This window comes from Aptenodytes forsteri, unplaced genomic scaffold (assembly GCF_000699145.1).
Source record: "Aptenodytes forsteri isolate BGI_AS27 unplaced genomic scaffold, ASM69914v1 Scaffold80, whole genome shotgun sequence".
In the NCBI taxonomy this organism is placed as follows: domain Eukaryota; kingdom Metazoa; phylum Chordata; class Aves; order Sphenisciformes; family Spheniscidae; genus Aptenodytes; species Aptenodytes forsteri.
In genome coordinates this window covers 2,293,988-2,320,113 of record NW_008795026.1, presented here as the reverse complement: position 1 = coordinate 2,320,113, position 26,126 = coordinate 2,293,988, and the positions used below count along the sequence as shown (strand labels likewise).

Sequence of the window (26,126 nt, the reverse complement as noted above, 5' to 3'; positions counted from 1 at the left end):
TATGTCCGCAGAGGCAGGGTAACTTTTCTCGTAACAGGGAGTAGGTAGAAAGAAAGAAAAAATAAGGAAAGGATTAAAAAAAGGGGATGGGGATGTAGGAGGGGAGGAAAGAAGAAAATATTCCTGGGTTAGAGGTTTGACCCAGCTCTTTTCTTTAAAATTTTCCAGCCCTAAGATGCTATTAATAAATGTCTTTTCATTTCCATTCATTAGAATTGCAGTTTCCAAAGGACAGAAAAGCATCCCTGAATCAGAATAGCTGTAGCATGGCTTTAGAGGGACAGAAGGGGTCAGCTTGCTGTCCCAGCTGTCCTGAGAAAGGCAACTTTGCTGAAGAAGGAGGATAATTAAAAAGGAATAGTTCCTCCTGATGGATTTGGGACATTTACTTTGCTGAAGAAGGAGGATAATTAAAAAGGATTTGGGACATTTACCTCTTTGAGAGGGCACTGATATTTTTACTGCTGAAGGCATCTGCTTATAATATCACCAAGCAGGAGCATGAACCGTCGTCTTATGTCTGCTATGCACTGGAGGCAGCAGGTGAGATTGTAACATTAAACATCAGGGAAGATGTATGAGCACAGAGACACAATTCAAGCATGTAGATCCCTCCCTAAGCCCCATACTCTACTGCTGGCATTGCCTGGGCTGGTTAGCAAAAGCTAGTGTAAGTACAGGTACAGTCATATATCCTGTTTCCTCCTCAATCTTCAGCCTCAGAGGAGTGTTTGGAAACCTTCCTATGGGTGTGATTCCCAGGGAGTCATTAATTCTAACTTTAGCCGTTTCACAGTTAAATGTTTAGTGTAGGCTGGGATTCAGACTCCCGCTGTAGTCAAGGGGGAGACAGCCACCTTACCGGGAGGCATTTCATCTTGTGAGATGTTCCTCTAGGGCCTGTTTTCTTCCGCTGATAACAGTGAGAGCCTAGACGGTTACAGACTGGTCTTGACCCTTCGGTTTTAAAAGGTGAAAGATGGGATGTAAATTTTCACACCTGCACCTCACATCCTCTGGAACTTGTTTTTTCCTCTGTATTTACACAGCTTTATGTACAAGTGATAGGATATAGGTCCTTGCTACATAAACCTTGTCACGTATAGTTATTATCATGTGTAATACCCTTTTTTCAGGGAAAACTAGTCAGCCTAAAGTGTTACACTGCTACAGGTAGAGAGACTTTGGCATCTGGACTAGCCTTTTTACACATAACAGAGGGACAACTTACTCTTGCAGCTGTCAGCAGAGTGGAGCTAACCTGAAGTGATGTATCATGCCCATCTGTGGGCTGCCACGCATCATTTTAATGTTTTAGCATATTGCAGCAGACTGTGCCCATAATAAAAGAAATTCTACAAACTGCATGTTCTACGTAGCTTTTGGCCTCAAAGTATTGCTCATATGTGAACACCAACTACATGTCTGGTAAGAGTCAGTGCTTTAAATATCAGTGGTTTTTGTGTCTCAAACTAGGTCTCGTGGGAAGCTTTGCACCCTAAGTTAGACAGCGAAGGCCAGAGACCCATAGGATGTATCGAGTAAACAGTGCTTTCGTATTTCAAAGGATCATGTCAGAGCAGAGAAATAATTGTAGTGTGAATTCTGCAAATAATTCATTATTCAGTTAGGAAAATAAACCAGAAGGTTAATCCTGAAAACCTCCCCTGTGAAACTGTGTACTTTCACCTCCTATCAGCTCCACAGGGAGCTGTATGTTGCAGGATATACTTTGTGCCTTGTAGAATAAAGTCCTTGACATTAAAAATTACCATTTGCTTGTAAGTGACAAGGAACAGAGAGCAGTGGGTGCTGAAATGCATAAAAATGACTTTTCCTGTCTTAAAGAGTTCAGAGTCTCAGGAAACAGAGGATGGGGAACAGAAAAGGCTCTGCATCACTGTCCTCCCTGCTGAGCTAAACTGCTTTCTTCTTCAACCATGTAACAGCTTTTCACATTTCTGGGGAAGGGGTTCAGGAGGTGAGAATGGAAACATAGATGGGTTATCGTTGAGCTATACATTTGCTTTAAAAAAGCATTTCTTGCGGTAATAGGCATATGGATCCAAATCCATGGCAAGATGCTGAGCTCCCAATAAAACAGAGCTGGGTGCCTAAATTTCTGATATAGCTACTATTGGCTAATTTCCATTGGAGGAACATACATGCTTCTTCTAGGGATCCGGTCCCAGCAGACCTTAAATTCCTCTCCATAGGGAACTGGAGGTGTGGAAGAATCAATCTGTTTAGGTATTTCGTTAGCCTGGAGGGAGTTAACGGAGGGAGACAGGCTCCTGTACAGTGAGTCACTCTGTCCTCAAATAGGTGTCTGAGTGGTAGGAGGAATCCTTCCCTGGAACTGCATCTCTGCCTTCATTGATCATTAAGGGAGGCTTGATGGAGGAGTTTAGATTAATCATCTAAAATTATCTGCCTAAAATTTGGAATCTTGTCTAAAGCTACTCATTTAGCCTCCCTCAGTACTACTGGGAGGAGGTGGAAACACTCTAAGAACAACGGCTATGGCTTCAGTTGAGTGAACCTTCTGATGGACTTTGACATCTAGGTTTCTGTTCTTTGGGATTAGGTGACATGAACCCCACCTTTAGGCAAACATGCTACATATGCAGAAAGGGAGAAATTTCTCTTTAATTTGGAGGAATACTTGCAATAGAAGAAAATGAGGATCCTCAGCTATTAGTGATCTGTTACTCTTTAAGTGTTAGTGGTAATGAAATGCTCTACCAAATTAGCATAGAGCTAATAAATTCATTTTCATTTTTCTCAAGCTAATACTAATTACATAAGGTTTATAAACAGAATAAATTACTGTGGCTGTATTGTCACATACAGAATACCTATGAGTAAATACATATATTGATATACCTGGATACATATGTATAGCAAGTACTGTTCTGTATAAGGCTATGCAGTTAAATACAGTCAGATAAATACAATACAATACACAGAGGAGCACTCAAGCATTACTCCAGTGTCTTAAAAACAATCTTGAAAAGATATTCCTCTAAATGACTGTAAGGCAATCAGTGTCTCAGCTTCTCTTGTTCCATAGGTAATCGAGTTAGAAAGAGAAAACAAACACTGAAAATGTCCTCTAGGTAGTCATTTTCAGTGAAAAAGACTCCTGAAATAATCTGTTTAACTGGCTGAAGAGAAAGATTGGAAATAGGTCTTTACCTTTGGGGTTGAAAGCTTCTGGGATCAGGACTGTGTCAGAGCTTGCAAGTTGAGGGCAGGACTTTCTGTGATAACTAAATATGTTGCTGGTGACCGGAGTCATGTCGCTGCTGTGGTGACCTCATGCTTTACAGTCAGTCAAAATCAAGAGCGGTAAACGTGGCTTGGGTATGGTAGAAACAAAGTGGATGCTCATCTATACTTACAAGCGCATTTGAGTGGTGGACTTTTTTGCTGCATAAGAAACCTTTGATTATTTTTTATAGTTTCTTGTAGTTTTCTGACAGGACATAACACTGCATATATTACATTATAAATATCCCAGAATTACTTACAGGCCACAGTGGATAGGAAGATCCTTGCTGTGGTGATTGTGAATGTAGTTGTACCGAAATGGACAAGAGCTTATGGAGCTTGAGGTTGGTCCCAGCTCCCTTCAAAACACGTGAAAATTGGCCCTGACTTCAGTGACCTGTGCTTCCCAGTCTCAAAGCTTTCTAATTAACACTTGCCTTTTTGAGAAAGGAGTTAAGCAGATGGAAAGAGACAGACCTCATGGAAGATTTTGATGAGATATATTCAACAGTCTGAGAAGTTTGTGAAAAAGGCTGAGGAGTTCTTTGTCTTCTTCAGTTATTCGACCTGTGTTCAACATTTTTCATCAGCCTCCTTCCATCCTATAAGCCTTTTCTGTTTATCAAAATTTCAGCTGAAAGAAATCTATGCATTTCAGAGCATATCCTGGTTCTCCAGGCTGTGTCTTTGGCATCGCTGGCCAACTTTCAGGACTGAGTGAATGCTTCGTTCCACAGTTAAAAATGGGTAGGGAATGTGAAAGTTTTGAATGTCTTTTCTGTGCCTTTCTGTACCCTAAAATACCAGGTGAGTTTTAATCCTCCAACCTGGGAGTCAGTGTGTGACGTGAATGGCAGACAACTCTGGTTTTGTATAAGGGAAAGCTAAAATATTCAGGCATCAGAGTCATGTCAGAAAAACTGAACAGGAGAAGCACAGACAGGGAGAACAGGGAGTATAGAGATTATTTCAGAGAAGAACTGAGATGAGATCTGAGACATGAATGCAAGCTGTAGAGACAGAGGCAAAAAGAACAGCCTTGGTAAATTATTTATGCACTTGACGCAAAACCTATTCGTGAGGTTTTAGGATTGCACTGCATTGGAAACTAAACCGGATCACTGGAAAGACCCTTCAAGTTTTTGAAGCCTTCCTATCTTGCCAATGAATTCAGCCGCTTCTTCAATTTTTGATTAATTTTCCAAAAGAGTAAGTGTTACCAATTTATTTCTTGTTCTTTGATCCCATTGAATTGCTCTTTCAAAAATGACTAATATATTCGGTGCCCAGCTTTGAAGCACTTCCCTTATTTTCAGAGAGCATAGAAAATGTCCCTACTTTTCCCCAAGTGTGCTAATGGACTTCTTAATGAGTGAAGATCTGTCTTTTATGTGACATCTAAATTACAGTTTTTCTACCACCACAACAGTCTAGGGGCACCATCTTTGGATGGGCTCTCAGGAAAGATTGCTTTTAACCAATTTGCACTAAGTATGGCATGAGGATGTTGCTAGAAAAACGCTCTTCCCAGTGCTTGCTAAGTCTGATGTTGTCCAACATGAACAAATCAAAGCCCAAAGCGCCATTAGATTGATTTTTCTGTTCAGATTTGGGCAAATAAATAAACTGTCATGTGACAGAGGAAATACAAAGCAATGTTATACTTACTATCAGTGAGCATACCACTTAAGGTTTCAACGCAATAACCTTACAGATGTTAAGAAAAGGAAGTCTAAAAGTAAGGACAAGCCCAAAATCTGGCTCTCTAAACTGTCTCAGGTTTTTAGCATGCCTACCCTGTCACAGGTAACTTTTTAAAGTTCACTGTGTGATTGCTTTGTTCCAGGCAAGATTGTTTCAGTGGTTAGGACTTAGAGTTAAGAGGCCCCTGTGAATTTTGGCTGGTCGCTAATGCTCAAGCCAGCAAAAAGGTCTTCGTGTTGTGATGCTCAGCAATGCAAAACCCCATTCCTTGAGTGCTGTCTACAGCACTGCACGAAACCTCAAAGTTTGCTGTATAAGCCTTGGGGTGAAGGCACTCCATTGTAATTTTCAGTAAGGTTCATGCCAGGTTACTGCCTAGCTACTAGGAAATGTTGATCCAAGAAGTAGCATTTTAAATCAGCTTATTACTGTGGTAGGGAAAACTGTGTCAGATTGGACATCCCTGCCTCAGAAACCTCTGTTTTGTTTTGATTCTTAAATTACCCTTTTCTAAGGTGAACAGGAGCTACTCTTTCCCTACAGGAGCTCAGTCATTACAGCAGATGCCTCCCAAATTGCACTATGTCCCTGCAACAAATGCAGAGCCCCTGCTTTCTAGAAAGCCCCATCACCTAACCATTGTAGGCAGATTAGAGCAACAACATGCACTTTTCTCTCAAGGCACTGTGGGATTAATAACAAAAAATAAGTAAGCCATATCCAACAAATCACAAGCAATGCTCTACTCAGAAGGCTTTTCTTTAGCTGTAAAATGGTTTAATGTCTTTCTTTTTCTCAAAGCCTGAGGAAAACCAACAAATTGAAGCATCATCACTGTTCTCAGTTTCTTATATATGTGTCATTTTTTTCTTTTTTTTTTTTTTTTCTTTCTTTGTAACAGTGGGAATACTTCCAGTAAGGTTACAAGATTATTAGTTAACACCACCAGCCTCACTTTTGCTTCTTACGGGATGATCTATAGGTTACATCTACAATTGCACTTGATGTTGATTTTCAAACACTGAAGTGTCAGTAATATTTAACCTATGCACTGGCCTGTAACAAAACCTCTGGGCTCTGGTGGCTATAGCCACCCGCACCCCAAATCCAGTAACCCAGAAGCAAACAAAATGTAAGCATGCTGATTAATTGCTTAGCTAGCAGTGGTAGTGGGGTTGCCTACAATTTCACCATTGGTGAGTATCATCAGCAATAGGTCAGGATTTCTAGAAGAAAATGTAAAATCATGTTTTCTGGTGATTCATCATTGCTCTCAGAGGCAGGAGTCTGGAGTATATGAACCAGGGATCTGATCTGTTATGGCAATTCCTCTGTCATGTAAAACCAAGGCAATACAACTTCCCTGCAGGTAGGGTATGGGCTTCCCCAGCAACTGTAAATGAATAGCACTCCACTGATTTCAGTGCAGCTCTGCTGAATTATGGTGAGTGAGGGTCTGGTTCAACAGGTCTAGATTTACCAAAGGAGAGAAAAAAGGACATGCAGCGTACTTCGAGCAGCAGGCAGTCTGGCACACATATTCAATGTTCAACGTACCATTTGGGAGAGCTCAGCCGCTTAGTCCCTCATTTATGTTCCACCTGCACCTGCTGCATGTGTTGCTTAAGTTGGCCTTTGGAGAAAGATAACCCTTCCTCCTCTGAAACTTTTCATAACTACTTATGTGCTTGTTTCCACCATTCCCAGCACCTCTGGCATGAGGAGGGAGTTAAGTTAACCCACCTCTCCCAAGTCCTTGTTTCTCAAAGGCATTTCAAATTTCCTTTCATGGTTTTGATTTCATTTTGGGTTATGACTGGCCATCGCTTTCAAGCCTTTTGCCAGAGGACTCAGTATAGATGGTAAGTTGTATAGCATCTTGTCAAGTTGTCATGACTTTTAAATGTCAAGCCTAAGAATATTCCAAATACAAAGTTTCTCAGCAGTAACAGAGTCCAGAAATTCCAGAAAGTAGAGAAATTACTTCTTTTCTGTCCAGCTGAATCTATCTTTATAAACTGAAATAGTGAGAGATTTATGTAGCAATCATTTTGTTACTACTACTCAAATAATTCATTTGTTATGTAGGCCGAATGCGAAGTGAAATGTATGTTAAAAGATAAAGCAATGAGCAGAGATCCTATTAATACCTGAAAAAATTCATTTCAGAACTGTGTTACTGTAGCTGAACAGCAAGAAGTACTATTTTAAGAGTCACTCATGCTGATTTATAAAATGTATTTTGAATTACCCACTGGAGGAATATAATGCATGAAAAAAGCCATGTCTTAATTTTCTCTTCAAACATTCTCCTTAATCCATTTTCTGTTCTAATATTAGGATGTATGAACCATCTCTAGGGCCTCATAATTAAATGCAGTCTGTCTATGCTACTTTAAAACCCAAATGCAGGCGGAATTTTTAAAGGTTTTTAAAGATAAAGTTGTGTTCTATTTTTTTTCCCCTAGGCAGATATTATTGCTAAAATGTAATAGTCTACATGACTTCCACTAAAGTTTCTGTGGAGGCTAAAAGAAGTCCTGGTTGCACTGCTCACTGAAAACATTCTGAAGGCCAATAAATCAACTTTCTGAGACTGAAAAGGCAATATAGCAGTGATGTTTTCATCTGTACTGTGTTTTCAAAGTCATTAGGGGTTTAGAATGGCCTACAGTCTTCCTCAGAAATGTCTCAGAAAGCCTTCAATCCATCATTTCAATTAAAATCACTACCCCCATGAGCTCCCCTGGCTTTGCCTTGAATAGCACAGCTTGTAAAGGAGTAAACCCTCTGCTCTATTCCATGTAAGACTCCCTATGTCTTGAAGATCCCAATATCCCAAAGGAGGCTTTGGTGCAATGTTTAGTTGTCTGAATACAGTTCAGTTGCTTTCTAGACTCTACTGACTCTATTGGCTCTGGATTTAATTCAGTTACCTAAACATGGGTGTGTAGAATTATTTGAGACATCAAATAATGCATTTGAGAATTCTACATGGAGCTGGCAAAATTAATGCAGAACGGACACAAGAGGGCTGAGATACCCTGTGGCATCCCAAATGGCACTCACCATTCCTGGGCGAGTGAGACATCCATGGATGGATCCATCCAAATTTCCATGGACTGCAAAAGAAGCTCAGATAACAAGGTGACATGTAGACATTGACATTGTAGATTCTTTCTCAGAACTTAATTGTCTTTCCAGAGGCAATCATTTTGGGATGTTCTAGGGTGTTAAGAACATCTTCACAATCACAGCAGATATGATGCAGGACTACAGGGGACATGAAACTTTCTGGAGTGGGAGATGGAGGCCAAGCAAAATACATGAGGGCACCTAAATGACTTTAGATATCTGCACTTAAGAAGATGAATCTAGACCCTGTTCAACAACTGATGTCTAGAAATCTATTTATCTGTTTAAATGTAGGTATCTTAATCTGTGAGATAAATATCATTCCGTAAGCTCCAAAACAAGTCACTATTTTTTTCTCATTTCTTCATCTGGTAAAATGGAAACAGTGCCTTTGTCTAAGGAGTGTGTAGCAACTCAGCATCCTCAGACAAGATGTTGATAAAATTTTGTAATCACTCAGATTAAACTATGACCAAAAGTACCATTTTTCTAATTTCTCTAAATTCTTGGACTTCAGTATTTCTTATTTAAACCCCAATGGACATAAAACTTCTGCTCCTATTTATTGCTTCTATTATTATAGTTATACCAACTGCATTCAGAATGGAAGAGCTTACACCATGCTCTGTCAGTAGAGTGATTTGTATGGCACTATAATCTCAAGGTTTCAAAGACCAGGAGCCCATTCTATTAGTAGCAGCATCAAAGCAAAGTAGGCACACCCTCCTGAAGAGTAATTAAGACTTTATTGTCACACTTAGGGCTAATTCCTCCAATAAAGAAAACGTGATTCTTGGGAGCTCCCAAGAATCAAAATAGGAATATTTTGCCAATAGGTAGCTCTGAACACCCAAAATAGTTAACTAAAAAAAAAACCCCAAAACCCAACAACATGTATATTTAAAGAAATTTATTTATTTTTATTTGTTTTACGGGGTCAGACTGCATGTATGTTTGGGGGTCTCAGTGTGAATATTCCCATAGCTGATGGATTCATTCAATTTTGGCCAGTTGACAAAGAGGTGGAGAACCGAAGACTGTGAAATCCATTTAAGTTTTGTGAAAAACATAGGTGTAATGGAGAGGTGGTATAAATGTCCAGATTGGAGAAGAGGTGCTATGCGAGCTTGACTATTATGATACGCTGAAGAATCCATACGGGTATGCCTATCCAGATGCGTATACAAATTGATAAATGTACAAGAACACAGCCTCCTTCTGCCGTTTACCTGTCCTTTTTGCAGAAAAACCTTCAGCTGGAGTTTTCACATTCTTAGACGTCAAAGTATCAGCCACAAGGTACAAACTGGAAAGAAACCTGGCTCTTCTATTTCTGATAATCACAGAACTTCTTTGTTTGTTTTGTCTTTCTCTCACCGAGGTTGTGGGAATCCATCCAGAATGCAAGATATTCCAGCAGGTGGTCAAAGAGGAGGCGCTCTGCTTAGAAAAGAATGAATCTGTTTCACCTGATCTTAAAGGTAATGGTCCTGATTGTCAAGCTCTGGCACGAATATCCCTTGTATATCACTTCAAGGACACAATGTCAAGATACCATTTGTTCTCCTGAGTCAAGATTTGATTCCTCTTATATTTGGTTTCTTAACAGTTTGAAGTGCTTTTTCTATAGGCTGGGACTTTACCTCATCTCTTAGACATCTTTAAAAGCTCAATGTCTAAGTCAGGATTTGTCTTCTTAGATTCCCTTAAAGTAAATGGAGGAAGATAGGTGTCCCTAGAACATGTTTCATTGCCTCTGGTTTAGATGCTTACTTTAGGATGAGATGAATCATCTGGAGTCATATTTCTCTTTACTAACTACAAAATGAGACTAAGATGATTAGTTCAGTCCCTGACAAGTTTAGATGCTTAGTTAGGGCAGGAAAACCCTACTTGGAATTTCTTGCATTCCTAAAGAATTTGCTGTGTTCTTTACTTATATCTTCCACAGAAGACACTGAAAAGCCTGCTGAAATTATATCATGTTGGGAATCATTCCAATCTGGTGAAAATATTCTTTGCGAAAAAATGAAAGGAAAAAATAATCCCAACTTCTTCAAAATATTCTATTTCTACACTTTTGGAGATTCTGTGTTTCTTTGTTTGAAAAGATTTATTATGGCGGGGGTTTTAAATTTATTATAGGCACACAAATAAATTTTAACAATTAAAATGAACATTTCAGAGAGCCTGTAAAATATTTTTTAAAATGCTGTGTAGGGGGTTCTCTTTGCTGGGGTTTTGGCAGTGTGGAGACATGTTTTGAATTGATTCAAAGTGAAATTTCAAAATGTTTATAATCTTTCAAAAGTTCAGTCATATTTTTTCTGTCCAACTTTGCTTAGAAAAGTATGAATCCACCTCAGTGAGATTTTTCGCTTGGCATGAATTATCAGATGTTCGTTTTCTACAGAGAAGTTATGACACAAAGATGCCACATGCGCTTGGTATGAATAGAAGTATTGCAACCACCTGGAAATCTGCCTTTAGCAGCCTACCGAAATTTAGAGACTAACCCCCAGGATATTTCCTTTATCTTCTTATTTATTTTTCTGCAACCTTTCCAATCACTCTAATGTCTGATATCCTTCTTGTACTTGCCTCTATTTTAGTAGTGGATTCCCCAACACACCTTTTAATCAAGTCCAGAATACCTCCTAGACACATTTTGCACTTGGAACACCCAGTAATCCACCCAAAAAAGTTCTGGCAAAAACCAGGTGTTTTCGATAATGATTTATTACATGCATTACAGTATGACATTCCAAGTATTTTTCTCTTTACCAGAAAAATAATTACATGATTTGGGATCCTCTTTGTAGCAAAGGCTACTCAAAGAAATAAAAACTGCTCAAACTTCTGTTAAACTATTTTAAAACCTTGAATTTTGTCAACTCTGATCTTCTCAAAGCTCCCCTTTCCACCTTTTATTCCCTAGAGATTGAAATAACTTTATGAAAATCTGTTCTGGTATTTACAGCCTTTCTCAATATAGTTTAAAATGTAACATTAGATCTGGAAAAACAATTAATCCCCAATATTTTATCTAGGGTATTTTAAAATTAGACTAGGATTGGTGAAAGTCCCTGGCTTGCATTTCAGTTTTCAGGAATTGCTCATGAGAGAAACTGAAGGATCACAATTTGCACAAAGTTACTTCTCAGCACTCACAGAGAATCTGAGCTGGAATTAGTCTATGTTGCAGACTTTTTTGTCTAAAGTATTTCCACTTTATTTTTGTTGTACAAAGCGGTGTCTAATGAGTGTCATCAGTAGAGTCCAGGGTGCAATTCCTCTCATCTTGAAGTGGATGTGTAAAATAGGTCAGTTGAATCAAGCTTTAAAAATGCTTATTTTCCTCCATTGTCTAAAAAGGAAAGAGCCCTGGGTTACTGAAGAAGACTTAAATATCTATGATGTCAACATTACTTGATACACTTCCTACTGCAGTTGTCTTGATGGAGTCTCAGATGACTTGGACAATCATTAGTCTCTTGAAAATCTTGGCATGTAAAATGCTTTTGCTGTCTCTGCACTCAGCGGTTTCTCTGATATAAACTGTAGAAGTCACTGGAAATGAAGCCAGATCTAAGACTTAAAACATGCAGGTTCCACTCTTACATAAGGTCACATGATTCTGGGTTTTAACCCCACATTGTCAAATACGATAGATTTTTAGACCCAGCTCCTCAAAGGTACTATAGTCCCTCTAAGAGGGACCCTTTGACTCCCTAAGTCTAAGTGTGTGGGCCACTGCATGTCTAAGTGGGACTCATATTACCTGACTTTATTAATTTGAAAATTAGCAGCCTAGTTTAGGCTATAATCATCAGAGAGACCTAGGTATTTGCAGCGAGTGATTCATCCCGTCCTCAGAAAGGAGCCGCCAATATATAGGATGAATCACGTGCTGGAAGTCCCTGTCTCTTTCTACTGATTACAGAGGGACCACAGCTAAGATTAGCTAACGTATTTTAGACAACGACTTTATTAATTTGAAAATTAGCAGCCTAGTTTAGGCTATAATCATCAGAGAGACCTAGGTATTTGCAGCGAGTGATTCATCCCGTCCTCAGAAAGGAGCCGCCAATATATAGGATGAATCACGTGCTGGAAGTCCCTGTCTCTTTCTACTGATTACAGAGGGACCACAGCTAAGATTAGCTTACGTATTTTAGACAATTAAAATTAGAGATAATGAATCAGGGCTTTTATTTTCCCATCTGGCAAATAGGGGATACCAGGAATTTCATCCTCCTAAGGGTGATGTGAGGATAATGCTGTGGGAGATTCTTAGGACTATCCTTTTGGAAGCCAGAGAGTAACTTTGCTTAGCTACAGGCAAGTAATATTGCTTCCACATTTCAGCTCTTGACAATTTTAGATTCTCCTTGTCATCAGTCATAGAGGAAACAGAAAAGTACCAGTGAAAGAAAATAACACCTCCCAAATGAAACTCATGCACTGCTTTATATCCACCTTACGACTATCTAGAGATTAGTCTCAGTTACAATGCGGTGCTTTTTTTATTGGTTCAGGCACCTTTACACGCTGATAATTTTTCTGTGCTGTACCCACACCTACTTGCCAACAGACACTGTGAGACCACAGCTTGGGTCTCAATGTGATGCATTCGCGACAAAACTGTGATTAACTAAAACTTCTGAAAACCCTTTTTATCGGACTCATGGCTAGTAGCACGCCCTGCATCACCAGCTAGCAATCTCTGGTTTAGGGAACCTTGTGAATGCCAACCAGTCAGACCTACTCCTGATGATGGTTATTGTATATGATGCTGAGGGATGTTCTAGTTTGGGATTAACCTAATCCCTGTTGAAGTTCATTGTAAAAATGCCATTGATTGCCTAAGACCAGGACTTCAGCCCTTATTTCCTTTAAGTCAGGTGAAACTGGTAGACTTTAATCATGGAATCAAGAGACTAAGGCTCTTAAGTCTGAAGTTTTTCAGTTAGACTCTGAAAAAAGTAATGAGAAATCTCAAGTGCTAGTAATTATTCAATATTTTAATTTTGGTGACTTTTGTTTTGACAATAGAAAGAGCTCCAGTTGATTTGACTTTCAGATTGTGTCTGCTTGAATTTCAGGTACATTCTCTCATGAGATAAGGTGGGGAAGGTCCAGCTGGAATGCCAAGTGCATATGTGAGTGACGATGCATTCAAGGAGAAGAGGAAAACAATACAATCATTCATTTGCAGCGCTGCATGTCCTGTTGTGCCTCTTCTTCATGCATGTGAATTAGTGGGAAAGCCACAGACAATCTCATTACGGAAGATCAACTGTGTGATGTTCTGTGTGTGTTTCTTTATTTAGAGGCACTTTTTTTTCAGGGTGCACCAGAGATTGGGATGGTCTAACCTGCTGGCCCAGAGCCACTTTTGGGGAAGTGGTTAAAGTTCCCTGTCCAAGATTTTTTGAAGAAATTACCAATATCCACGGCAAGACTTTTTTCCTATTCTTTTTATCCCTAGATATTTTGAAAATAAATTCTAACAGTTAAAGATTCGGTAACTTGCCTATTTTCCTGATTCGCAATGCTATTTTATGTCAGTTGACATAGAGTAATTATCCAGATACACATCTTGGCTTATGATCAATATTTGGCACTCTTCTGTTTTGTGTTATGCTGTACTAATTGTCTAATCTCTTTGGTGGTCTAAAAAATATGGGTAATTGCACTACGTTACTAAGGTTACAAAGGAATATAAGTATGTCATAGAAGCACTGATTTATAAAGTCACAGAATAATTAGTGTTAGAAAGGTCATCTAGTCCAATCCTCCAGTCAGAGCAGGACCAAGTTCAAAAATTGTATCTAACTTCAAAGCTAGATCAGGTGGCTCAGGACGTTGTCCGCAAACACAAATTATGTTGTAAATGCAGGATAGGCTGCATAATTTGATTTCCTCTGTGTAAAGATTGAATTTGCGGAATGAATTTCCTATATGAAATGTAAAAGTTCCACTGCATCTTGAAATGAATGGGAACATCTGTCTCAACTTTTCAAATGATAGATATATAGAATATTATAAGTCTGTAGCTAATCTTGCTGAACATGACTAGACCTGTAAGTGCCTAACTTAAGAATCAAAGTAGGAATAAAAATTTGTTTTTTCCTGTCAAAACTTAAAGAAGACCCTCCTCTGTAATTCATTCTCTGATATATTTTACCATTAAAGGCTTCCTTCAGAGAAACTGTACACAGGAGGCATACTGGTCAGAACCATTCCCACCATACACCATTGCCTGTGGATTCGATGAAGGTTCCAGTAAAGGGCCTGAGGATCAGGTGAGTTTTTGATTTCCTGCTTGTGGGTGTCTCCAGAGCACCCTCTTTTGAGTGTGCTGAGAAGTTGGATGCTCCCGCACATATGAGCCTTGTCAGAATCCAGTAATTACCCGTCTTCAGTGCTAAGCTCAAACCTTTTAGGTATAGTTAGAGACTGTTTAACAAATTAAGCTTAATATAAAGCAAAGGAGTAGCGGGTAGCACTTTTCTCTCGATCCGATTGTCTCCTCTTGGTGTTAATCAGTAGACTCATGATTAGTTCACTTGTCCTGCCTAACAAAGACTTTGGTTCTCTGACAGAGGTGATTTGAATCCACATCATGCACCCATCTCCCGGGGAAGCCCTACCAACCAGTCTGTGGGGAATTTTTCAGGGAAAATTCCTTTTGTTCCCTCCTGTTGTTTGTTTGTCCAGATTTTCTTTGAGTCAGAGAAAAAGATTCCATAACTTCATAGCATGGTGGCCAATGCGCTTCTCTAAGAGGGAACTCTTGGATGCCATTGAGTATTTTCACACTTTATCTTAGGTGTTCAGTGGAGTAGGAAATTAACCTCTATTTTTCCTACCTAAAGAGCGTCATTAGGAGCTCAGTTAGGCTCCAGGAGTGTTTCTTTTTCACCCACATCTTCATATGATTTAAATTTCCGTGTTCCTCATCATCAGCTTGGCCCCAGGACAGGAATGCCTCAGTGGTGTTACTGCCTCAGTGGTGAGCTTTGCCTCATGGCTGAAGGTTGTTGATTAACAGAGATGTGCTTGCTGCTTCTGCCTCTTGAGTTCTGACCTGTGCTAAATGGGACAGTTCCAGCATGAAAGAATAGGGGTGTCTCCATCCCCTCATCTCCTGTCTGTATGGGGCAAGGTTCATACATCTTGTATAAATGCACTAGCTCCTGGGGTACATCGCTGCCTCCTCCTCCTATTGTATTTTGATAGAAGTGATAGACTACCTCCAATCTGTGAAAGAACAGGCTGACTCATATAACTCCTTGTGAGTGTTTTTGGTTCTCCAGGGATGAAAGCTCAAACACGGCAGTACTAGTTCAGGTAACTGAATCTTTAGGAAGTGTAGACACAGTTGGTGTCAGCTATTTGGCTCCATGAGCTTAGAAACTCAAGCACAGCTGTAATAGGCAGTACAGATATCTGGAGCTCAGTTCCCCACCTGTAAACTGAGAATATTTGTGCTTCTTTACCCCATGGGGAAGCTAGAAAGATAAATGCTTAAAAAACTTCTGGAAAGTTGCTGGAAACCATGCAAAGAGTTAAGAAGGGTTCAGTCTCAGGTGTGAGACTGGTAAGGTGCCACATATTCTGGTACACAGTTCTCCAGCCATGGGGCCAGCTGCCATGGCACGGCTCTCACCCACAGACCTGAACTCTCTTACTCTCCAGACCAGGGTGGCTTTCTCCAAGCAGTCTCTGGCTTGTGCTAAGCCAGGCATAGTCTGTAGCTGGACTCGGCTGCAATCAAGCAAGGGACTATATTTACATTTTAACATTATGGAAGATTTCAGGGCAGAGCTCATGTCTGTGCTGTGGCTGTGTTTAGTTTGTTATTGCAGACAAACCCACAAAGTCTATAAAAGGAAGATATGATCAGTGAGCTCTACTGCATTGTAAGCACAAGGAAGCAGGTGAGAAGAATCCCACTTATATTCTAAGAGAACCACTTGTTTTGTATTTTGTATCTGCAGTGAGGACTTACGATGTCTTCTGCATATAGTGTTGTTTTTTTAGCTACCCTACAAAAGCAGATAAAATGCATCAAAATACTTCATTGTTCAACTGAAGAACCTATTTTCTAATTTTCACGTGTGTTTTGAAAATACTGTATAAAAGATTAGAACTATTTCAGAAACACCAGTATGATTCCTAGGTTGTCAGGGTTGCATGATTTATTTATGGGTCTACTTAAAATTGCTAATCGGTTGTCTCAACCTAGAATTGCTGCCTTTTGGATAAACAGAGTTTGGATCAATTAGAGAACAAAGTGCCCATTGCATTTGCAAGGAGGAAATTTGCCTGGATTCAGATAATTTAGTTTCTTAGGATTTTGAATAATTAGGTGATCTTGTAGTGAATCAGAATAAAATGTGCATAGCTAAAGCAATGTAAACATGCTTCATTTTTCTTGGGACATAGGATATTTGAATGCAAAACAAACAAGCAAACAAACTATAAAGAATTTACAGTGTTACAGTATGCGGCTGCTGAATGAACTGTTTGTCCAAAGAATTAAAGGCTGAGAGGTTATTTTCTTGGCTTTAACTTTCCTACCTCTAAAGTGTGATGTGACTGTTTCCCAGTGGTTCGGTTTCCTCACCTGCAAAAGGCAAGTTTTATTTCTCTTTTAACTGTAGCTGTTTATGAAAATTAACACTTATCAAATCAGTGGGAAACATCCTTTGAGATAAACAGAGTAGAATCTGGCCCAAGTCTAAAGTGATGGATTCACAAATCACCCATCAGCAAGCTTCAGTGCCCTAGAGTCTTTAGGTACCTGTAGGAGAAAATGCAGTTACTTAACAAAAGTAACATTTTCCTGTTGAACATGCTCAAAGAGGTCACTATTTCATATGAGCCTGTGGGCTGTGGAACCTGTCTCCTGTGTAAGGTTATGCAGGATTCAAAAGAAAAAAGGTGTGTTGGCGATGGAGGGGAAAACCTGAATCAGATCTTAAGCACGCAAAGCAGCACATAGGTGATGGGAATGACTAGGAAGGGAAAATGTATCTTAGTGAAATAAGCACACAAGCATGCATGCTGCATAACCACCAGCATTGGTCTGTGTTCTCTTTTTCTCATAGAAATCATATTATTCTGCATTTTGGCGTGTCTACACTGCTGGCTATGCAGCATCAGTGACTTCACTCATTACAGCTCTAATTGTCTTTGCTGCCTTCAGGTAAAAAAAAAATGGTCTTTTTTTCAGGATGTCTTAAGATAGCTTCATCCTAATTCCTCTCCAACCCTCTGTGTTTTTGTTTTGTGGGATTTTTTTATTATTATTTTCAAATCCTTCTCAGACATAACACTGTTGATGGCAATGGGTCCTTCTCTATTCATGTTGTGGCATTTCCCTGCGGATGTTAAAACAATAAAGCTGGCTGAGAGGTCTATCTTAGTCTCTTTAATGATGCCATACAGTGGAAATGCTCCAGCCTGTTATCACTATTAACATAAGATAACTATTCCTCCAGTGCATAGCAGGACATACTCTGCAGAAACTGAGTGTCTCGCGTCACTGGACCAGTAGTAATTCTAACCTGTCCATTCCCTCTGTGAAGGACCATATGGGAGCTATAGAAAGAGATTTAAAGAAATTTAAATGTCATGTTTGATGATGTTGGATATTAGGAAATGGATCCTGTGTTTGATTGGTTCCAATGCACTTGGACAAAAGCCTTAAGCTTACTCTGCAGGCAGGAGGGCAGAGCACAGAAGCAGCTTCCTAACTGGAGTGGATTTGCAGTCTCAAAGGTCATATCACTTACAGAGAGACCCCCAACCAAGAGGCTGATCTGTCCAAACCTTGAAGGAGATTTCTTCAGCTCAAGGTCAAACTGTGGACAGGGCAATCTAGGGAAATGCAGTCTAGGGTAAGGCAGCTACTTCTCTGGCAGCCATCCCACAACGTGCGACTGACACCTATTCAATACTCTGTTCTCCTATGGCCAGAAAGGGGCTGAAGAGCCTGTTGCAAGCTTATTCAACAAAAAATGCTATTTAGAATAATTAAAAGGTGTTATTGCAATACAGCCCAAGAGTCCCAGAGTTACTTTCTGCTTCTGGCATCTTCTTTAAATGTGTGGTGATTCAAGGACAATTATACTAGCACTTTTATTAGCTTAAACAGGTAATAACTGCTCTGCTCCCTTGTGTCTAGCTCCCTCTTAAATAGTGACAGATCATTTATTTGTTTTGGAAGGTGTCTGAAGTCACTCTGTATTCCTGCCTGAGTTTTGGTGAGAGCATGAGAAATTTCTCTTGAAGAATAATTTTTATTTTCTCTTTCCATGTCAGAAAATTCCACTGTACACGGAATTACATCCATATGCACCTGTTTGTCTCCTTTATCCTGAGAGCAATTGCTGTTTTCACCAAAGATGCTGTTTTGTTTGCAGATGAAACTATGGACCACTGCCTAATGTCAACGGTACTAAACTTCCCCTCTCTCTTATCCTTGATTTAACATTTAATTCTTGGCCTGAAGAGAACATGGAGATTTCTTAATCCCATTTCTCTTTAGGTTGCTAGAATTGAAATCTTAAAACAAACAATACTACAAAGAAACAAAGACCAAGTGCTATGGCTACATTCAGCTTTGATATATAAGGTACAGGTCTGTTGACGCTAATGAAGCTGTAACAATTTCTATCAGTAAAGAATTTCATCTATAAGAGAGGGTCAATGTTTCCCTTTCAAAAAACTGAAGTAAAGTCAATTGAAATGATGGAATCCCAAACCTATTGAAATCTTGTAATAATTTCTTCATTCTTGTGTGGTAACATTGAATTTTGCCTAAACTTGTAGAGAAACCAGGCACAATGGAGAGCAGACCTAATAGGTTTTTCCTCCTCTGCATTCCAGGTTGCTTGCAAGGCTGCTGTGGCATTCTTCCAGTTCAGCATTTTAGCCAATTTCTTCTGGCTTCTTATAGAAGGGATATACCTGCAAACGCTGCTTTTGCTGACCTTTGTTTCAGACAAGCAGTATGTATGGTGGTTCATATTTACTGGCTGGGGTTAGTACTCTGTTCCTCTTTGTGTTATTTAGTATTTCCATTTACTTTCAGATCTAGATAAAATATTTGTTCTGAGATAAAAGGTGCCTATCAAAGGCGCCACCTTTCTGATGAAAGTTGCCTATTCATCCAGTACTACTACATCAAAACCATACCATTATTCTGTCTTTCTTCTTATCTTGTTAGATATTCTACCGTTCAAAACTTTGAGGGAGAGGATAGGATGGATTACTAGAAATGTTATGATATGTCTACTCGAAAGACTACAGCATTCATCTTTATGATTGGAATTAATTTCATGCAACTACAGTAATTTGAAAGTTAGCCAGCTAATCTAAACTGTCTCTCCAGGTTTCTCCTGCAGTCAGTAGAGTGAGGTATGCATGCCGTGGTGGTGATTAATCCAGTCCTCAAGAAGATGAGTAATGTGGCTGGGTAACATCCTGGAAACATGTTGCCTTCCTCCACTGACTAAGGAAGTTTGGGTGACTAACTTTAAGTTGACATTTTGCTTTTAGTAAGCAGAATTAGATAGATTAATCTTAAATCATGTTGAGTTCAGGCCTAGGAATCAAAAAATTCTACTTTTTTCAGAGATCTTCTGGCTTTAGGGAATCCTTTGAGTTTATACAGCAATTAAAATTATCTCTGATTTTTAGAATATGTGCATATAATACATAAAATTTCTTTCACTGCAGAGAATTGTTTATTGTGACTCTCAGATATTCTTTTACCTCATCTTGGCTATTCTAAAATGGAGGAACCCAAATTGAGTGGTTACATGACATTTTTGGCTTAGGAATGAAATTCAGATTCTCCTGAAGTAAATAGTAATTTATCCTTCATCTTCAGATTCTCAGACTTTTTAAACGTAATTAAATTTTAAAAGCCTGAATTTTATAAAGGGGATGTTAACTTGGAGCTATTCCAATTATGATATCCTGAAACTAGATGCTTAGACCTTGATTAATCACAGCTAACTTGAGATAACAAAGGAAACACCTCAATTAATAGTATAGTAATCCTCATCTCCTTATAATCCATGGAAAGTGAGAGACATCTCAGGGGCAATTTAGATCGTAGGTGATATGGATGTAAATATTTCTCTTGATTAATTAAAAAGGCAACTTGAACTGAATATGGTCCCAGCTTAAAGGTCTTGAACAAAGGACAACTTCTGGGCCTTTCTTACAGATCTCTAATGATACTTAGAAAGATATTACCTATATTCCTATAGATTTATCAGTGAAAATGTCACCTGCTTCAGACTAGAGTCCCTTTTGTGGCAGCTTTGAAAGTCACTTAGTCTTTGGAAATTCAATTCCACAGAATGAGAGCAAAAGCAATTGCCAGGGGGAAAAAAAAGAAAAAGAAATAACTATTCAATCATAAATGCAGAAGGATAAGAAGTGACAAAGGGAGGCTGGAAATCACCAACTCGTGGATTTAGCTAAATTTTCATGGAATGCTCATCAATTGATGGGTCTAGAGTGATTAGTAGAGGCTCCTTAGGACAAAAATGTGAACTCTTCTAGCTAGTGTACAAAGAGTTCTATGCTGGCCACAATTCAAAAGATAAGAGAGCTTTAGCTAAATAAGTGATTCCTCCAGCTTCACAAGTGCTCGTAATTCATATCCAAACCTTCAAGTAATTCTTAGCTGTTATTTTTTAAGAGATAGTTTCACAGCATCCCCTATTCTCCTTTGTTTTGATTTCATTCTTCTGCTCTTTTTTTTTGCTTTTTTTTTTTCTTTCCCTGAAAAGCAAGTTAAGTTCTTTCATAAAGTTATTTAAAATTGTCTGGCCCATTGCTTGACCTTTAATGTACCTCCAATCTGCTGCACCGTGAACCTTCTTGGAATCAAGTTTCCATGGGACATGGTATTCAAAACAATTATATTGTGTGTTCCATGTTGATTTGCCCAGGAGCTCCCACTGCTGTGATATTTGCTTGGGTCCTCACAAGAATCCACCGACAAAATACCGGGTAAGTCAGAGCTTGGATAAAGAAGGCAAGGACATCCTATTTTGTATTGTATTTTGATTTGTTGGTGGGGAAAAATAGATATAAAGAACCAGAAAAACAAAAAAGTTGTTCCAAAGTTGTGCCTCTAATCTTTAAACTTCATACACAAGTAAGTGAGAAAATAGTTTTAAGTCTTCTGATTTTGATGTGCATATATGGAGTAATAAAACCTGGAAATATCATAGTAAGTATTGAAATTTCATTTAGTTTCCTAATGCCTAGTCTTTGAAATAATTATATTTTAAGAAAATCACTGCTTCTGTATAAAATCAGCCATAAATTAGTAACCTTAATCTCTTCAAATAAGTACCTCCCAAACAAACATATTATGTCTTGATAAATAGTTTCTTCTTTCATTTCCATTCAGTTCATTGATTCTTTTTTTATTTTATTTTATTTTATTTATTTTTATCTTTTAATATAAGAGCCAGGTATAAAGCAGATGGTTGTTTACTAAAAGCTGCCCTGGAGGCCTTTAGGTCATTTCACATGGATGATCAGTTGCAAAAGATATAATTTTACACCTACCTCCTCAGGACTCAGATTAATGATGTAGAAGCAGTAAGTGCTATGGTCCACATCTGGCCCATCCTATTTTCCTTTCTTTATATTACTGCAGTGCATCCGCAGAAGTTGTTCTCCGCTGTAATGTTTCATAAGTGGAAGTGATCTACCTTTCCACATCATGTGCTTCCTTTTTGTAGCCAGGAGAGGTGCAAGGAAAATTTCATTTTTCCTCCTTTCCCACTGCTCCTCTTCCAAAGAATTGCTGGGTTTGTCTGTTGGTTCTGTAGCAGAAGAATCTGGCACAAGATACTCCAGTTACAGAGAGAGTTCAGAAAACAGTAGAGAGCAGGAATAAGAGCTCTCAGGCTTAGTTCTCACAGGCTTAAAGAGGGGGCTGAAAAGTGTCTGAACCTCGGGTGCTCTTCCAGCAAAGTGCCTACCTGCTCAGTTTACTTCTCTGATGTATTTTATATGTCCACTTTAAGATGAGATTAATTGTGTCCTGCTCTATTGATCTCTATTGATCTCCTTTGACTGCAAGGGAAATGTAGTTGAATAGATGAAGACATCTACACAGGCAGACGAATCTCATTGCAGATCTTCCATTCATTTGGTTGCTCTTCTAATATTAGATATATAAACAAACTACAGTATCAGAACCCCTCATCTTTTACCTAATAGCCTAGTAAATGGGAAACCCAAGTTCTTCAGACACAGCTGATCTGAACTCACGTTGCTCACGTTGCAGATACACCTTACACTCAGACATGCTGGGAGAAGCCACCATCTGTAAGCCTTATCGTTATGCAGCGAAATATCTTGTATCACAAAACTGGAAGGGAAAATACAGGGAGAGGGAGCATGATATAACCTAGCATGTATGGCACTTGACTAGAGGGAGTTAAGCTGGACTGTTATTGATGTTAAATACATGAAAGCCTCAAAACAAGGACCAAAAGCCCATTCTGCTCTCTCTCTTCAGAGTACCTTTACTAGGGCTCTCGATTTTTCTTGGCTATTTCCTCATGACCCCAAAGTCATTACATTTGTGGATACACAGTAGTTTAGTCTCTGATCTGTACCCTGTAAAACAGTCACTTTTTCAACAGAAGAGGAGGAAAGAAGCCTGAAAATACAAAAGTGCATTTCTTGACTTTGCTCTGGTTCTTCAACGCTTGCCTCTCACTGTACAAACTTCCTTTAGATTGGGCTGCACAGAAACTTTTAGAGAGGTATCAGGGTACGAGTACTGGCAGGGGCCTTTAAATAGTGAATGAAAACTTAGTGTCCATCACTTTCCTATTCTGTGTCAGAAATACTTTCATGTGTTATGAAAAGCTCACATGGGATAGATGACATGACTGGTTTTGTTTGCTGTTTCAGATGTTGGGATGATGATGAAAATGGAGTCGTGTTATGGATCATCAAAGGCCCCATTCTGCTAACCGTCTTAGTATGTTTTTTCATTTTGTCTTGAGTATCTTTTGAAATGTGAAAGCTAAGTTAGCCTCTCCTTTCAGTAAGCTGGCAGAAAAGCAATAGCACATGCTATGGTATTGAATTTAAATTAGTTGGAAATTATTGTATAACATATGGGTTTTTTGTTGTTGTTTTTGCTGTTTTTGTTGGTTCTCCCCCCTGCCCCCAAATCACCCTAAGTCAGAACCTAAAGGGTAAAGCCTATGTTTTCTAGAGTCATACTAGGACATAATAGAATCATCTTGACACCTCCATTCCACATGCCACAGTTGTGTCTGTGTCTCTGTAAGTCATTTCTGAAGAAAGGCAATCCATACTGGCAAGACTCTTAGATAATATGAAGCTGGTTTAATACAAGAAATACATATAGATCATTTTATTTAGTATATTTTTAAAATTAGTTCTTAGGCTGTAAACTTAAGACAAAAAATCTCTCTTATGCACACATTCATTCCATCTAAATTCAGGGAGGAAACAGTATGTCATTTAGGACTGTATCTTTTATAATCCCTGTCATAAACAATGAAGGGAACAGAGGGGACTATTTAGACCTTGTAAGATCTGCTAGGTGCTGACAGAGAATATTAGGACTTAATATCAGACATAAAATGATATTGAGATATATAGGTCTATATTCATTCAACATAACTTTCAGCATATCATTATGTATCACTATATATTGGCGGGAAAAATAATACTATTTCTAATGCTATTGATTTGATCTGTGAGCAGATCTTCACTGGTTTATACCAGTGCAATTCCTATAACTGGGAATTTAGTTAATTTGTGTATCAATTGAAGATATGTCTTGATTTCTAATGCTATTGATTTGATCTGTGAGCAGATCTTCACTGGTTTATACCAGTGCAATTCCTATAACTGGGAATTTTCAGTTAATTTGTATCAATTGAAGATATGTCTTGATTTGTACTAAGTTTACAGATTTTGTCTTGTCTTTTCAGATTAACTTCATTATATTTGTTAATGTGATCAGAATTCTAGTCCATAAATTGAAATCTCAAGAGCGAGGAGGGAGCCATTCGAGCCACTTTTTGTAAGTATTTATGGGTCTCTTGATATTGACCTGTTCTAGCTGCTATAAGAGATAGGCCATGGTCAGGAGCACAAAATGTTCTACTCTGTACTAATAGAAAGAGTAATCCCCAGAAGAAATAACAATGTAAACTTTCCTTTTCATCCCAAATATCACATCTCTCTTTTTCTTTGGGAGGAGGGTGGGGTGGATGTGTTGGGGACAATGAGAAAAATAAAATATAAAGTATTACAACTCCAACAGGACCCAGCCTGAAAGTGTAAACACTAAACGTCAGGTAATGCATCCATCTTGCTTCCAGTCCTTTCCACACAAATGGCCACATAGAGAAAGATGCAGACAATTTCCTTTAAATTCTTAGCAGTAACCTGATGCTGATGTTCTGGTAACTGAACCCAGTCCTTCCTGTTTACGATCCCCTTCACAATCAATGGGGATCTCATCAATGCAGTCAGAGGACTCTAGCAAGCTATTTGACTCATCCTAAGATATGTAGGTATGGCTGTTAGTTATGGCACAGGATCTAGCATAAACCTGTGCCCTTCTGGAGTGACCTGAAGGCCAAGCAGAATACCCTAGGACATCAGCAGTGGCTCTCACACCACCGTTTAAGCAACTGAAACGAGTCCTGTGGACAGTAGTGGTTAGATCTCCATTGACAGTTTTGGAAGTTGAGATACTTATATGGGGGATACGTACATGTGATTGAGATTAGTCTCAGGAGAGTAGATCAGAGTATTTAGTTTGGTGCCCCTGTTTTGGCAAAGAACCCTTAAAGGTCAATCCAGAAAACTTGCATGCTGATTTGTTCATCTTTGTTCACCAGGTATTGATGGTGGGAGTGACGGAAAGTAATCTTTCTGTAACTTCGCTGGATGTAGTTGCCTCCATTCTGGAGCTGTCCTCTGTATTAAAATTTGTTCCAACGTATAATTGCTGTCACTAATTCCATATTTCTAACAGTGCATTATTCTTTAATTCTTGATCTGCCAGGAGACTTGCTAAATCCACGTTACTCTTGATTCCCCTCTTTGGAGTGCACTACATTGTATTTGCATTTTTCCCAGAAAGCATTGGTCTGGAAGCTCGCCTTTATATTGAGCTGGGCTTGGGTTCTTTCCAGGTAAGCTAGACAAAATGTTTATCAGTCCTAAGAGGTTTGGGCTGAACCACCACACTCTCAGGAGTTTTACATTTCAGGTTGGTTATTACAGCAGGTGTTAATAATGTGTCTAAATTCAACACACTCATTCCATCTTACTCCTTCGCAAGCTCTTTCTGTTGTTTGTTCCCTTATTATTTGAAATCTCACACTAGTTTTGAGTTCTGACTCACACTTCATATTAATAATCACAAAAAAATTTACATCTACCTTTATTGAATAACAATGACTGAGTGCCATGAAGACCAGTCTATGGATTAAGGTGAACTGATTTAAACTAATTCCACATATAATAAAGGTGATGATAAGAGGATTAAAAAAATAAGGATAATGTGTAACAACCTGGTCTGCCCTTACCCTTTAGCAGAAATGAATCCGTCATGTTAATACTTCATTTCCTTTATTTTGCTGTACCACTGTTCAGAACAGTATCTTGGATTTGAGAGGGCCAGGGCCTGGTGCACTTGTAATAAATAGCCGAGATCTTTTTCCTTCCCCTTTCTGCTGTACCCCACAACAGCTTGTCCATGTTCATATGTGTTGAAAGACATCCCTCTTCATAGGATCATAGAATCACAGAATGATTTGGGTTGGAAGGGACCTTAAAGATCAAGTAGTTTCAACCGCCCCTGCCACGGGCAGGGACACCTTCCACTAGTGCTCAAAGCCCCATCCAACCTGACCTTGAACACTTCCAGGGATGGGGCATCCACAGCTTCTCTGGGCAAC

At 39.0% G+C, this 26,126-nt stretch overlaps 1 protein-coding gene across 1 annotated transcript in view; it reads left to right on the top strand.

Moving 5' to 3' along the window:
* Window positions 1-9,499: 9,499 nt before the first annotated feature.
* The window catches only part of LOC103896156 (vasoactive intestinal polypeptide receptor), a 29,787-nt gene continuing 13,160 nt past the window's right edge, over window positions 9,500-26,126 (top strand). The window contains exons 1-10 of the mRNA XM_009275935.1: window positions 9,500-9,593; window positions 13,463-13,570; window positions 14,311-14,420; window positions 17,232-17,329; window positions 18,448-18,580; window positions 19,015-19,168; window positions 21,096-21,156; window positions 23,086-23,155; window positions 24,144-24,235; window positions 25,229-25,358. Coding sequence (XP_009274210.1) covers window positions 18,479-18,580; window positions 19,015-19,168; window positions 21,096-21,156; window positions 23,086-23,155; window positions 24,144-24,235; window positions 25,229-25,358 — 609 coding nt within the window. The 5' untranslated portion in view covers window positions 9,500-9,593; window positions 13,463-13,570; window positions 14,311-14,420; window positions 17,232-17,329; window positions 18,448-18,478. The remainder of the gene's footprint in view (window positions 9,594-13,462; window positions 13,571-14,310; window positions 14,421-17,231; window positions 17,330-18,447; window positions 18,581-19,014; window positions 19,169-21,095; window positions 21,157-23,085; window positions 23,156-24,143; window positions 24,236-25,228; window positions 25,359-26,126) is intronic.